Source organism: Culex quinquefasciatus, chromosome 2 (assembly GCF_015732765.1).
Source record: "Culex quinquefasciatus strain JHB chromosome 2, VPISU_Cqui_1.0_pri_paternal, whole genome shotgun sequence".
In the NCBI taxonomy this organism is placed as follows: domain Eukaryota; kingdom Metazoa; phylum Arthropoda; class Insecta; order Diptera; family Culicidae; genus Culex; species Culex quinquefasciatus.
Window position 1 is genome coordinate 12,302,568 of NC_051862.1, and position 15,193 is coordinate 12,317,760.

At 37.0% G+C, this 15,193-nt stretch overlaps 2 protein-coding genes and 1 long non-coding RNA gene across 6 annotated transcripts in view; 2 read left to right on the plus strand and 1 right to left on the minus strand.

Moving 5' to 3' along the window:
* The window catches only part of LOC6038347 (DENN domain-containing protein 5A), a 47,705-nt gene that overhangs the window by 8,896 nt on the left and 23,616 nt on the right, over positions 1-15,193 (plus strand). The gene's annotated exons all lie outside the window — the stretch shown is intronic.
* LOC119766585 lies at positions 3,568-4,046 on the minus strand. Its single transcript, XM_038251400.1, has one exon. The coding sequence runs from the start codon at positions 4,033-4,035 to the stop codon at positions 3,583-3,585; it is 453 nt and encodes a 150-aa protein (XP_038107328.1). The 5' UTR covers positions 4,036-4,046; the 3' UTR covers positions 3,568-3,582.
* LOC119766586 lies at positions 4,732-5,782 on the plus strand. Its single transcript, XR_005276996.1, has 3 exons — positions 4,732-5,022; positions 5,081-5,297; positions 5,361-5,782. It is a non-coding gene; the product is annotated as an uncharacterized LOC119766586 (long non-coding RNA).

The window sequence follows — 15,193 nt, forward strand, 5'->3', positions numbered from 1 at the left end:
GCATAAACTACTATTTCCTGAGTTGATAACCATTTTAACATGATTGAACCATTTTTTAAATATTTTAATTTATTGTGAAACTTCGCAAAAAAAAACCGTAAAAACTGTTTTTAAGTGAAATGTTAAAACCAGGGCTTGTAATTTACTTTTTCTATTTTTTTTTTACTCTTATAAGAGATTATTATTTTTTTGAAACTAATTTCGTGGAAAAATTAAGCACTCTTCTCATTTTTTATTCTAAACATAAGAAGAACACTAAAGAAGGCAGAACAATTATTGAAGAGTTAATGAAAACCTATTTAGAAAGTTGAAAAGGTCAAAAGTCCTTTTCACAGTCTTACAAATTTTGACGTAGGAAAATATCAGTTTTATGTTTTGAAAAATTACAAAACATAGCTTAGTTTTGCACTGAAAAATCTTTGGTTTTTAATTCTACTAAACTCAAAATTTTGTTCACAGATGTAACTTTTCCATTAAAAAAGCCGAAGCCAATATTTTTTAAAGTTTATGTCTCCACTCCCCTTCCAAAATCGGTCCGAAAAATCAGCGAACAAACAATATTTTTTTCGAAAAAAAATAATAAAATTTCAATGGAAGCACAAGTTTAATCAACTGAAAACAATTAGGAATGCATTTTTCATCGTTGATAATTATATAAAGCATGTTTGGGTTCTTTTGTATTGAAATGCATTGATTGTTCTTTGGAAATTTATGACAGCATCATAACTTGCATAATTTTCAAATTCAGTTTGATTTTTTATTGTTTTAGCATGACATTAAATTTATCTTGAATGGCTAATATTGTAAAATATAAACAAAAGAACTTGAAATAAATAATTGGAAAACATTGAAAAAAATATGCCAAGGGAAATCAAAAACATTATTTGTTTGTTTCATTGCATTAAATAAACCTATTCATTTTCATGATGAGTTTGAACGGAAATTTCCGGGGCCGGATGGAAAGCCTGTAGGTTGAGCACACCGATACAAAAAGGCTGGTTTTCATCATAACTTCTACATTTCCGAGTCTTGAGTGTAATTTGACGAAATGCGGAATTTATATGAAAACATTCAAATAAGTGAAAGTTGATCCCACAGCAAAAATTAAGATGATAAAATCACATGCAAAAGCATGTACTACTCCTTTTTCAAAAAATACATCTAATATTACACACTGCATGTAAAATTTTATAAACACCAAAAAAATGTGCAACCGGCGGGATTAAAACGCAGCACCTACAGAAAAGGACTGGCGCCTTAGCCCGCTCGGCCATCAGACCGATGAAGAATGGAAAGGATAAACGGATGTATTTTCAATTTCGGTCAAGTAAGTTTTTCCAACCTGAAGGGTTCCATATTTCAGGGTGTAATATTATATAGAATTTCAAAAAATAATGCAAAATTTATTTTACACCCAGCTTGCAACTTAATTTGCTGTGCATTTTCCGAGCAAATTTTCCGGATTTGGTTGAATTTTTCGAAATAAATTTTGAATGAGTTATCCATTAATGTTGATGAATATAAATATTTTTTCTATGAACATGGACGCTACGGTGTTAACGCAGTTGAAGAAAAAGGAACGAACGAGAAATATTGAAAGAATTGGTTCGTGGAGGAAATTACGCCATAATCGGCATGCCGCGAACGTGTGAGTTTTCTTGTGTGCGATTGCTGCTCGAAAGAAGTGAAATGGATCGTTTTTCCGCGTTTTGAGTCATTATTCAATTTTATTGATTAATTTGTGCGCGTTCATTTGCATTACGGAAACGACCACACAAAAATTTGGTATTTTTACCTCTGGTTGAAGGTGCATTGTCTCATGGAATTGGAAACTTTGGGAATTCAGAAACATGAAGATTTAATTCCGTAAAATCATATCTTTTGGATTTTTACAAAAAAATAATTTCACTCATCCTAACCTTAATAACCATGGTTAAAATGTTCCTGAAAAAAATAAAAAAATACTGAACAGATGTCAGTAGATTAATTTCAGAATCAACTCAAAGTTAAGCATCCATCAAATCCAAACCAGACAGACAAAAAATATGTTATGAGTGACTCTCCACCCTCTGCCAGCCCCCAATTTTCACCACCTTCCTCCAAATTGATTACAACAACCCAGTGAGAATGGTTGGCGTATTTTTCTGCCCATTAAACCCCACTCAGCAACACTGCTGGGAAGCTCTTTCCGCAATCACAAGAGGCCGGCTTCTGGTTTTTGCCACTTTTGGGCGCCGATGCGCCACAAAGCTCGCTGATTGAATTACACAGAAAAAAAAAATGTAAATTTACCCGACACTGAAACCTTGTTTTGAACGTAAACATGCTCAATGTAATTTTGAAATTCATTGTAAATAGATGTATTGCATTTAAAGAGCCTTCATGTAAAGTCAGATTCAACGTAATGCTTGAACTTCATTTAAATGGAATTTTTGTTTTTGACTCGTCACAAATTTGAAAGTTGAAAAGCATGTAAATGGCACTTATGATGTATATTTGTGAAATTTAAAATTTGAAAAACATGTAAATTTAAAGTTCAAATTGTTTTGCGAGTGACAGCTCACAAAAACAAATCAGTTGATTTGTTGTTAATGCTTGGTGCGCTTGGTGCGGAGTTCAGTGAAAGTGTTTTCGTATCAAATGAAACGGTAAAACGCTCTATTTTAGTCAAAACAAACTAGATAAATGTCATTAGTGGCAAAACGATTTTCACGACAGTCGGCAAACAATGGTCAGCGGATGTTGTGGCCGTACTCCGGGAAGAATCCGGAAGGCGGTTTCTAAATAAAGTTGATTGGTAAATAATAAACATTGGTAAGCATTAAAAATTAATAGTTCAAGCTAAACATTGTGAATGGACCAATGTGGATTTGTAAATAAAAAGCTCATTCTTAAAGCAAACATTCACTGAAGGGAAAAGGGAAACAAATAGTACATTTGTTTACAAATTCACATTGTTTTGCTTAAGTTGTTACATTAGTTTACCCAGTTGCTCAAAAGCGGTGTTCGGAACCAGATAACTGTCAACCGGGTTTCCCGTAATTGTCGTAAGATTTACACCCAAGTTCTTCCTTAGACCTAGATGCACCTGCCTTTATCCTCTTCTTTTTACTCACTCTGCTGTCTACGCGATTGCTCATGCTCTTTCCCGCGGTGGCTCGATACGGTGATGCTCCGCCAGACTTCCGATTCCGGTTCTCGTCATTCCGCGTCCCTGCATCACGGCGGATTGTGCCACCGTGTCTACCGCTTTCTCACAACACATGTTCACCCTTCGTCGGTCTTCGCCTCCTCTAGCCGCACCGCAGCTGCAATTGTCGTGGCCCGTGGGGTGCGGGGCAAGGGGGACTGGGCAACGCCTTGCCAGCGACCCCCGACGTCCGGAGAGCTTGACGCGATACGAATACCCTGTGTTTTCCGCCGACAATTATTATTTGGTAAACAAATTAATTCTATTTTAATTTACCTTCTTTCGTTTCTTCATTTTATTCTCGCCTTTTCTTCCTTCATCTTCGCAAGGAATCAAACAAGCCACAAATCCCACCCACACTCACACTCGAACCGCACACCATTCAGAGCAGCTTACGTCGAGTTGGCGTTCGGACCGCGGCGGCGACCGAAGGCCTGCACCACGTTGGCAAAGTTGTGGTTGTACTGGATGCGGCGCTTGGCACGGCTGGTCTTCTTCTTCTTTTCCTTCTTCTCGACCTTCGGCGTTTGGCCCTTGACATTGCCGGCACGGGCCAGCGAACCGTGTACCTTACCACCGAGCAGCGGCACGGTCAGGTCGAGTTCGGCCGAGCCGAGGGCGGACACGAGCGAGTCGTGGGCGAGTAGCATGCCCTCGCAGGACAGCACCAGTTGGGCCGGTTCCTCGATGCACTCCAGGGCGGCGAACTTGACCTTAACATCTTGGATGGTTTCCCGGGGTCCGACCTCTGCAACTGCATCTTGATCTGGCGTTTCTAGAACGGCACGAATCAGAAAAAGGACGATTTGCTGGTGCTTTAAAAGCACTTTTCCCGAATTCAGCATTATTTTTTTGCAGCTTCAACTGATCACGGCAAATGATTATAACTGAGCAAGTTGTCAACAGCTGTCAACGTTTAGTGGAATCTTCCTTCTTTGTCGTTCATGGTGCAAGCAGGACAGAAAGAGCGAATTTGACAGCTGCACGCTCAGGAGTTTATAATACACTGTTGACTCAAACCTAGTTTGGTTGCTTTCATTTTGTACTCTAAACGTGAGTAACCTACTTAAGCTAAGACTCAAAAAACATTTTTTTTCTGGGAGTTCCCTCAATTTTTAAAATTGCAAAAAAAAACCTTTTTGGTACAAATTTAAATTAAAGTTTTTGTCTCTCAGCCCTGGTCGGGTTTTAAGGGGGTCAAGGAGACTAATTTTATTTTATTTTTGAACAAAAAGTTGCTGAATACATTGTAACAGTCATGCTTCTCTCAAAAAACTGTAAAAAATTCAATAAATTAATGAAAATATCGATTTTTTTAAAGTGCCGATTTCAAATTTGAAGGCCACGTAGTTTATGTACGATCCCTTACAACCGATAGTGTTTCTCTAGAAAAAGTAGCCCCTTGCAATACCCAATTTTGATTACACGCTACTCCAACGAAACGTCTGAAGCTGGATGGGTTGGGTACCATCAAGTTGTCAAAGTGGTCAAAGTAAACAAAAATAAAAAAAATAAGATCGAGTGAAAATCGTGCTAAAACTCGGAGGATCTCACGCTGGTTGCGGCCTGTTGCGGCCAAGGAAGGTGATTTGGACACGACGGATAACCCACATTCCGATGACGGCCAGCTGTCACGACGTTGCATCGAGTACAACCGATCCTGATGATATAGCTTTTGCTGGATAACGGCACAAAGGTGCACGCCTCAGATAAAGACGATCTGTCCGCCAAGGCTGGAACTAGCTCTGTCAACCTGAACGTGGCCGATTTGTGAAAATTTACCTCGCCGCAGTACGCGGCCATAATGGAAAGTCCGCAAACTGTTGATCAAGGTAAAATCCTTTTAGATTTGCCATTTATTTATTTTTTTAAATTTCTTCTTTTATGCAGTGATGGCGCTGGAGTGCTCAATGACCGATCGGCTGAGGAGCATCGTCTCAAGAAGGAAAGCTTGGTATACGTGCATTTGTTTTTCCTATGTTGTTCACACATGGCACCGAACCGTTATGTAGGACCAAGATGCTCAAACGAGTCTGGATCTGGTTACCACCGACGAAACCTTCACGATACCGGAGTTACTATGACGCTGTTGGTCTCATTTCTTCAGGTGGGTCAAATTGTTGAACGAAATCAAACTTAATTGCGTAATTAATATTGTGTTTTGTTGTAGATCCTGGCTGCTGCCACCTCCGTCTAGTACGTGTCGCCGAATTGAAACTCGACGGTTTAGTGCTTCAAACCAACGACTAGCTGTCCGCCTTCCTCAGATGGATGAATTTATCGATACGGTGGAGAGCGCGCCAATCATGATGGGCATCTTGCCCTAAGGCACAAGGATCTGAAACGTGTCGATGTACGGCCTCCGGCACAAGCCACTGAGAATGATCCCGCACTTACGAGATTTGGATCTGATGATTATTGTAGTGTTGATATCATCTTGACTACATCAGCTGTAAGAAATGCATTTTTTATTTTACAGTCAATCTCGCAGAGATAAATTCACAGTTTGATAAGCTTTTTTCCTACACTTTTATATTACTCCGTTGAATTTAAAATCTGATACTACTTTTCAAGCTCTTAGCCCAATGTAGTTTAGAATCATTCACTTTTGTCTTTTATGATTAAAAATAAGTACTCTTTGAATGAAGTCAAGTGCTTAATTTGATCAGAAAGGACAGAAAAACCACATTTGGCCATAGAAGCATTTGAAATTTACATCGGATTTAAAATTCAACGGAGTAAAAATTTTTTTTTGCTTTGGTAAATTTACATCATTTTCATCAGAAATTTACAAGTTTTCGAATGGTTGACTGCTCGGTGCGATTACGTCGGAAGGCATGTAAATTTCAGTTGAAGTTAATGTAAATAAGCATCATTAATGACGTGCACTTTTGGTACATCATAAATGATGTAAATTTACCGGATTTTTTTTTTTCTGTGTAGGCACTCCTGGTTTTGCCGGGACGGAATCATAACTTTGATAATGTGGATGGATTCGATGTGGGGGGGGGACATATTGTTTTATGTGGGCTCGGCCCCCAAAGACATTATCGACGATCGACGACCCAGGGCCCATTTGTTTTTCCCCTAAACAAATCAAGAGGGTGGGGGGTTGTTATATGGAAAAGCCAATTTATTTTCCATTAAGTTGATAATGTTTGGGGGCCGAAAAGTGACTTGCTGGATTTTCCCCACTGAACGGCCTATGTGGACGCCCAGGTGAAGGAGAGCTGGGGTGATTCTATGTGGAATCCCTGGAAACTAAAAGATAACTCCGAATAAGATTTATTCAATTTAAGCGAAAGTTATAAAACTGAACATTTCCAGCGCCGTTCATGTCGTGTCTCCTGTAAGAAACCAACTTTGCTCATTTCTTTTACCAACACCACAACCACGATGATACATCAACTGTTAAGAGCGAGTCCACGAACAGGGCATACCCCTTTGTATGGGACGTCGTTTGGACCTCACCAATCTGCCTGAAATTTTCAGGGGTTGTTTGTACATATATAACTAGCATCTGGCCAAAATATGAGCACTCTAGGTCAACGGGAAGTGGGGCAAATCGGGACACAAAGTTTGATGGTTCAAAAACGTCAAAAATCTTAAAATGGCTATAACTTAGGCAAAATTCAATTTAATTTCAAAATTCAAAATGCATCTAAAAGGGCTTGAAAAATGCAACAAAATGCAGGGTAGAGCATTTCAATTGGTTATTTCTAAAGGGAGTTATTGGCATTTTAGTGAAAAAATAGCATAATTTTCAAACTCAAATAAAAAAGTGTTCCATCCAGATATCAACTCGGTTCGACCTGCAGCTTGTAGAGGACATCTGGGACTACCATCTGAGACTGAGAACGCTTTGGGTAAGGCAGTTTAACATATTAAATGGACACTTTTACTTTTAGTGATTTTTTTGGTTGTAAATTTTTGCTCGGGGGACCCCTTAGATCCCATTTTTTGGTAATAATTTTATCATATTCGTGTTCCTGAGACAATTTTACAATAGAAACTTGTATAAAAATGTGTATTTTCATCCATTGTAACCCTTTAAAAAATAAAAGTTAAAAAAAATTGAGAAGCTGCTTTTTTCTGGTGTCATCTAGTATCCTTGGAAACGAACTTGATTTTCAATAAATGTGAATCGAAGATTTTTTTTAACTTTTATTTTTTAAAGGGTTAAAATGGATGAAAATGAACATTTTTATACATGTTTCTATTGTGAAATTGTCTCGAATAACACGAATATGATAAGATTATCACCAAAAAATGGGATCTAAGGGGTCCCCCGAGCAAAAATTTACAACCAAAAAAATCACTAAAAGTAAAAGTGTCCATTTAATATGTTGAACTGCCTTACCCAAAGCGTTCTCAGTCTCAGATGGTAGTCCCAGATGTCCTCTACAAGCTGCAGGTCGAACCGAGTTGATATCTGGATGGAACACTTTTTATTTGAGTTTGAAAATTATGCTATTTTTCACTAAAATGCCAATAACTCCTTTAGAAATAACCAATTGAGATGCTCTACCCTGCATTTTGTTGCATTTTTCAAGCCCTTTTAGATGCATTTTGAATTTTGAAATTAAATTGAATTTTGCCTAAGTTATAGCCATTTTAAGATTTTTGACGTTTTTGAACCATCAAACTTTGTGTCCCGATTTGCCCCACTTCCCGTTGACCTAGAGTGCTCATATTTTTACCAGATGCTAGTTATATATGTACAAACAACCCCTGAAAATTTCAGGCAGATTGGTGAGGTCGATGCGAGATGGGTATGCTTTGCTCGTGGACTCGCTCTTAAATATTTAACAGTCCAACTCCCACACCCAACTCTGTTTAAACATGAGTAAAAGTCAAGTTGCGGGCGTTTTCCCTTACTTTGTGCCGACCAAGCCAATGCTGAGCTGTCCAATTCCCTCAGTGTCAGTTATAGTTTCTCGCGAAAAAAAAAAAAATCTCCGTTCAACGCCTTGAAAGATCTCTGAAGTTTTACCTTGATGCAGTGAGAGAGATCTGTTGCACGAAATCTAAGCTTCGGAAACGAAGCAAAGCCCAGGCTGGTAGTTCCATTTCCTCCCCTAGAGGTGTTGGCCCCGCAAAGACCACACGAATCTTGGGCAGCACCTGAACCAATTCGCAGGTCAGTGCACTGTAAAAATTACATGCGATTCTATGTAAAGTTACAATTTCCTTTTTGAACGTGAATGTTTGCTTAAAACTGTAAAACTGTTTGAATCTATATCGAAATAATCTTTACTAATATCTCATAATTTTGTTACATACAATCGCATGTAAAATTACCTGTTTTTGTTTACAGTGTGCATTTCGAGCTTTGAAAAGTGCTGCACTGCCGGTGCTGTCATTTGGAATGATCGTTTTGTGCACCGGCTGTGTTGAAGGCTGTTGCACTTGCATGCACACGTACATGGACACACACACTGCTGCTCGGTGCGGTTTCGCGCTTACTTTTCAATTCAATTCAATTAGGAAAAAATGGTTTCGCAAAGCTGCCACCAGAGAGCGGTATAGCGCACACACGCGCGGGGAAACAAAAGAGGAAGCGCACAATGAACGTACCTTAATAAACAACCTCATTTGTTGGACTGTTTTTGAAAAGCTTTGACTGCTTTTGCGATTCAATTACTGGCTTGCGGTGGACGAGTTGGAAGAGTAAACTTCCGAAGTTTAAGTAACCCTTTGGAAGCTTAAAAGCGAACTGAAATGTTTAATTAATTTGAATGTTAAAAATTAACCATAAGATAAAAATAATTTCCTCAAAGACCGCAAATTTATTTCCAATGAGGAAGTCTGCGGCTCAAACCACAACCCAAAACTCCGCAAAAGGGTGCAGCAAAAAAGTGAGTGTGCAATAATTATTTTTGTCTGTTGGTTTAAGTGCAGAAACCAAAATAAATGCCCGCATTTAAAAAACAAACCAACTGGTTGGCTCGTAAAAAACAACAGTACGGTTATGGCTTTGAACTCAAAGGTGCACCCTCAGCAAAACGGAGAGTTCAATCTGGCGAATAAATTGTCAGTGAAAGTTGTTGCCGTGTGTGAACTTATGGAACACACTTTGTGTGTGTTGTACGGGGCATTAGTAGACAACGAGGAGAGGTGCATTTATTTGCGATATTTACTGCTATGGCAGTTGAACCGTTTAGTATGCATTTGAAGTCGATTTCACTTCGAAGGTTAATTTGGTTGAGCTTTGAAGGTTGAAGTTCAAAGTTTCACTTTTGGACATTTTTGGCAAAAACTGTGTCAATATATTTAATTAAAGGATTTTTTTATGGATTTTTTTATACTAATGATTTCTAGTTTTTAATACATTTGAAAAACTAAATAAATCGTGAAAATTACGCGATTGAGCAAGATTTACATAGTTGCAAAAAAAGCCCGAGAAAAAAAAACATCATATAAAAAATAAGAAATTCTCTCGAATTTTGTATGAAACTTTTACCATGCACAGTAAAAAAATTGTGTTTGTTTTGAGGGTATAAAATTGGAAGGAGTAATATAAATTATTTTATCATTTAATATTACCTCAATTTAGACTGGAAATTGACAAAACGCTGTAATAGTGTTAAATTTACACATTTTTATCAGCAAAATAACACATTTTTTTCTGGCATAAAAAATGTTCATATTTCCTATTACATTGCCATTATTTTTTTAAAGGTGATTTGATTTTTTACAAAATTAATAATCAAATTGAGTTGATCATGCCAGACTGACTAAAATTGTGTGCAAATTCGAGGTTAGGTAAATAGAAAGTTCAAAGTTTGATTTAAACAAATTAAAAATTGTGTGTTTTTCAAAAAAATATAAATATTTTAGCATGATTCATAAATTGTCCAAAATTACCAGGAGACTTAATCTAAATAAAATACCTACACATAATTTTTTTTCTAAATAAAATACCTTCATATAATTTGAAAATATATTTGTATTAAACTATACTTGAAACTTATAATTTAAACTTTTCTTACTGAAAAATTGAGTACAAATTTCGATAATGCAGTTTGTTTTCCGGTTTGAACCCATCTTATTGGTAAAAACATGACGCTTCGAGAAAACTTAACTAATCCAATTTATCAAAGTTTTCATTATTATCGTTAACTGATAACCCTTAAAAAATGTAAAAATTAGTTGAAATCTACATCTTTTGACGTACTTTAAACACATTTTTACCAAGATCAGTATGGTTCCATACCATTCCATTTGTATTCAATTTCGTAATTTCATTTTGCAAAAAAATAGTTTATAGAACTTTAAGTTCATTTTTTTTCTCTATTTTTTTTTTCTTTTTTCAAGGGAAAACACCCTGAAAACATTTGATTTTTGCTGTTAAAAAAGAAACTATTAAGAAATTTTCTGCTCTTTTCAAAAACAAAAAAAAAAAAAAGCTTTACCTATGAAAATGACCTATTTAAAGTCCATTTTATAAAACGATACACTGAGAAGCCCTCATTTTCACAAATTTTAAAAAACTGTATCTCAGCCTTCGAACATATTTTTGAGAGATGCTATTCCTCAACGATTTGTTTTAAATTTCAGCCAAATAATGTTTGATTGCAAATATGATTTGCATCTTATGAATGATTTTTTTGTATGATCTAATTTGCATTTTTTTCCCAATTTCATTATTTTTCATAAAATTATTTTGCATCTTCGTAAAATTAGGCTCAAAAGATGCAATTTTTTTAATGTACACTTTTAGCAATGAAGAAGAATTATCCGTGAACTCATTTTTTATAAACAGTCCTAATCACAACGTACAACTTAGCCGATGACACCAAATCGATCAGAAAATCCATTCTCAAGATACAGATTTTTCTATATTTACATTACCATCTGTCCACAAATTTGTAATTGTGTTTGTATATGGAATGCAAGGAAAAACTAATTATGAAAAATGGCTTCAGCCAATTTGTTCAAATTTGCGAAAATGAACTTGCGAAATAACTTAAAAATTTTGAGTGATATTTCTCATTTCCTCTTAATAAACCCATGATGGGATTCGCCTTGACTGCTAATATTTACTAAATTCGGACCATTTTTAGTCCAATTCATACCGACAAATTCTAAAATTGAATTACCGTAAGCAAAATCATTCTTCATATTTTTGTGATCATTTTTGACTATTTCTTTTTTAAGGCTGAGTTATAGATACTGTAAGAATTTTAAGCAAAACTTGATTTGGATGAGCTTTTAAACACGCTCCAATTTACAGAATTGAATTTTAGTGAATTTCCTGCTAGTAAAAAAAATTGAAGATTTTAATTATAAATGTATGGAATCATCTTAACAATAATGCGCACTAATTCACAGCAAAAAATCCGATGGTAAAATCGCATGCAAAAGCATGCACATCACCTTCGTGAGCAAAAGCATGTAATATTGTATGAGAAAACGTGTACACAAAAAGCATGTACAAAAGAAAAATAAATAAATTTTGCACACCTCAAAAATAACATCAATCTGGTGAGAGTCATATCCAGATTACCAAGTCTGCGCCCAACCGTCTCGGCTATTTCACCGTCTTGTAAATGCTGTGTTCAACGCCGATGTACCAGTAGGTTTCCCGTAAGTCGTATACTGAATTAACTGTATACGATGTATGGGGAACGTAGAGCTACATCGGTGTTGATCCAACTAAATTCACAGCGGCGAGATAGCCGAGATGGTTGGGGCGCGGACTTGCTAATCTGGATATGACTCTCACCAGATTGATGTTATTTTTGGGGTCTGCAAAATTTATTTATTTTTCTTTTGTACATGCTTTTTGTGTACACCTTTTCTCATACAATATTACATGCTTTTGCTCACAAAGGTGATGTGCATGCTTTTGCATGCGATTTTACACAGATTTTTTTACTGTGTTGTTATCATGGCTGCTTTTGATGTTATTTTTACCTAAAATTATTATTATTATTTTTTGCTGGAAATTTACTAAAATTCAATTCTATCTATTCAAGCGAGTTCAAAGAGCCCAAATTTTTCATACCTTGACGAAACTGAAGCGTATACTGACAAAAATGTCGAGTTGTGCAGTCTCTCTGAACAAACAAAAAAATTAAAAAAAAACAAATGTATTTTTTTTTTATTTTCTTCAAACGACAAAATACAATCATCCAAATTTCAAAACAGTAAGGCACCCTTCAAACCACCATCATAACCAATTAGAACTTATTGAGACCAATTAACGCTCATTGACACTGCCATCAAACGGTCACATCGTCAAGTCGACGACGACAACGATCACACGATCACTTTCTTCGTCACGTCACGCAAACGATGAGAGGTGAAAACTCCGTTACAATATTAAAAAAAAACCGAAAATTTCACTCCGAGCAAAACAAAAAAACACTCGAAAATGTCGTAAATAATGATTGTCATGTCACGGTCGCCAGCAAATTTTTAAGAGACACAAGTGTGCACTTGAGGACTTCCGACATGAAACGATTGTAGAATGCTGGTTATTCTCATTTTTTTTTTTGCTTTCAACAAATTGAAGCAAACGGAAATACAGACAGAGTTCCCGAGAATGAAGTTATTGAGCTTAATTGAATTAAACGTCCATTGCTATCTGGATGACGGTCACTTCAGAACAACATCAACAGTGACGTAGTTTGTTGACTGGCAAAAGGTCGTAAGTGACTTTTCTTCTCACAGATATGATCAGCCTGAATTATTTTCGAATTTCGCAGTCAGAAGCAATTTCACCGCGGAAGCTTCCCAGAGCACGTGCAATCTCCATTTCACCGGACGGGGCGGCGCCAAGCCCGTGTGCGTTGATGAGGTAATAAGAATTCATTAAAGATGGATTAATCTGAAAATTATGTATCCATTTCTTCGCGGTTTTTGCGGTTCGTTGAATCTTCTCCGGCTTGATAAGGCTATACCGAAGCAACTCTGTTTGCGGACTCTGATTTGTTTTGACCAAAGCTTGAGCATGAACTTCTCATTGTGCGAAGTAACCAACGTTATGGCTTACTTTGAAGCTTCTTCGGGGTCCTTTGAACGGACAATTGGTGTTGAACAGAGTGGATCGAACCCAGTACCTCTGGATCACAATGAAGTCGCCTCACTCTCTGGACCACAACTTCACTCCAATTTCAGCCTCGTCATCTTGTTTTGATTGTGTCTCAGCATAATGGAGAAGAGAGAGAGACCCCAGCTGTAAACAATGCTCCACCGATGGGAAAAACAACCATCATGACCATTCGCATATTACATTCGCCAGATGATTATGGAGATTGCAGTGGTGGTGGTTGTTGTGGTGGAAGCAGGAAGCTCCATCAAGTTGCGTGTGCCAGTGAAATGGACTCCATCGTCGTCGAGGGGGGCTGTTGAACTCGACATCCGACGTGTGTAGTAATCGAGCATGGGGAAATGATAGATACTACCCAGCTGAGTGAGTGAGTGAAAGAGACAGCGAGATAGCTAGTTAGTGTACGACTCCGTATGTGAAGAGCGCACTTGTTTATGGTCAATATTTTCACAGTAGCGAACTAAAACACACACACACATTCACTCACCCTGAAATGGTCGGTATGTTTAGTGGGCACACTTACGTTGCGGAAAAAGCGCCAAGTGAGAAGTATGTTCACAATGCATAGTATTCATTCGAAGCTGACCACCAGCCCCACCTCCCCCACACACCCTCCCTGCAAACAACTGATTTGGAGAGGGCGGTTTTTGCGGCAAGGGAAAAGAGGAAAAAGAGGAAATGATGAGCCGGCTAATTACTAGGCAAATATGCAATGCGGAACGAGCCATTGGTAGTAAAGGCGTACAAATTGGAAAATTCGTCGAAAAACAACATTTGCGATACAGTGATTAGGGGCGGATTAATCGCCTGTGAAGCGCTCGTTAAGGGGGTGTGGATTGTGATGTTTTTATGTTGGTATTTTGATAGCTTTGAAAAAACTATCCGTAAATAAGAGCCTCATGCCTCGTTTTCATTGAAAATAGTTTGGATGCTTTTTCCTCGAAATCTGTAGCACAAATCAAGCTTTTTAAAATAAACCTCACACATGTATTTTTTCATTGAACTTTAATAAAAAAAAAGTAGCATCTTTCGGAAAAAAAACCCCATTTTTTCGTCTTATATAATTGAATAAGATAAAAAAACGAATGCCTCAAAATTTTTATTTTGAAAAGTTTATGGGTCATTCCAGGTCAACTGGGTACACTTTTGAACTCGAACTTCACCGATTTGGACCAAACTTGGAGGAAACGTTCATCTACCGTTAGTTAACAGAAATCTCAAGTTTGGTGCTGATTGGACCATCCCTCTATTTTTGACACCGCTCCCTTTTTTGAAGATTTTCTAAAAAACTTTTTTTTTTCTTTTAATAATAACTTTATAATGTACTTTCGAGTGCTACGCAAAATCGAACTTTTTTTCCGTAAAATCGCTGTATCTGACCAAAAGTTCATTTTAGTTTGGGGTTTACATTGATTATTATGTAAAATTGTCCGGGGAACACGATTATGATAAAATAAAACAAATAAAATTGTAAGAAATTACTCAAAACTGATTTTTTATACATAAAACGTCAAAATATAATATTAGGGGGCATTTAATGGTTAATATTTTATTTTTATCGAATTCCTTGGACAATTTTCTATAAATGCAACCTGTAGAAAGTCTTTTGCTCAAATAGCTTCAAATTTATGATTAAAAGAAAAAAAAGTTTTTTTAGAAAATCGTCAAAAAAGAGCGACAAACTCTGTGTCTGATGAGTCTGCAACTTCAACTATCGGACTAACATTCCTACCTTTGTTGAACTGCATCTCCTTGGGGGGGCGCCGGTATTGACTTGAAGCAGAGATCTTCAGGGGTTATACAGTGAGGATGATTAGCTCCCACTAATCATCTGTTGGTTCATTGTGTAACTTCAGCTGATCCGTCTATAACGGAGTAGCAGCTCATTGGCAGTCAACCATGCTCATGCTCATGCTGCTCATGCTCAAAATCGTCAAAAAAGAGGG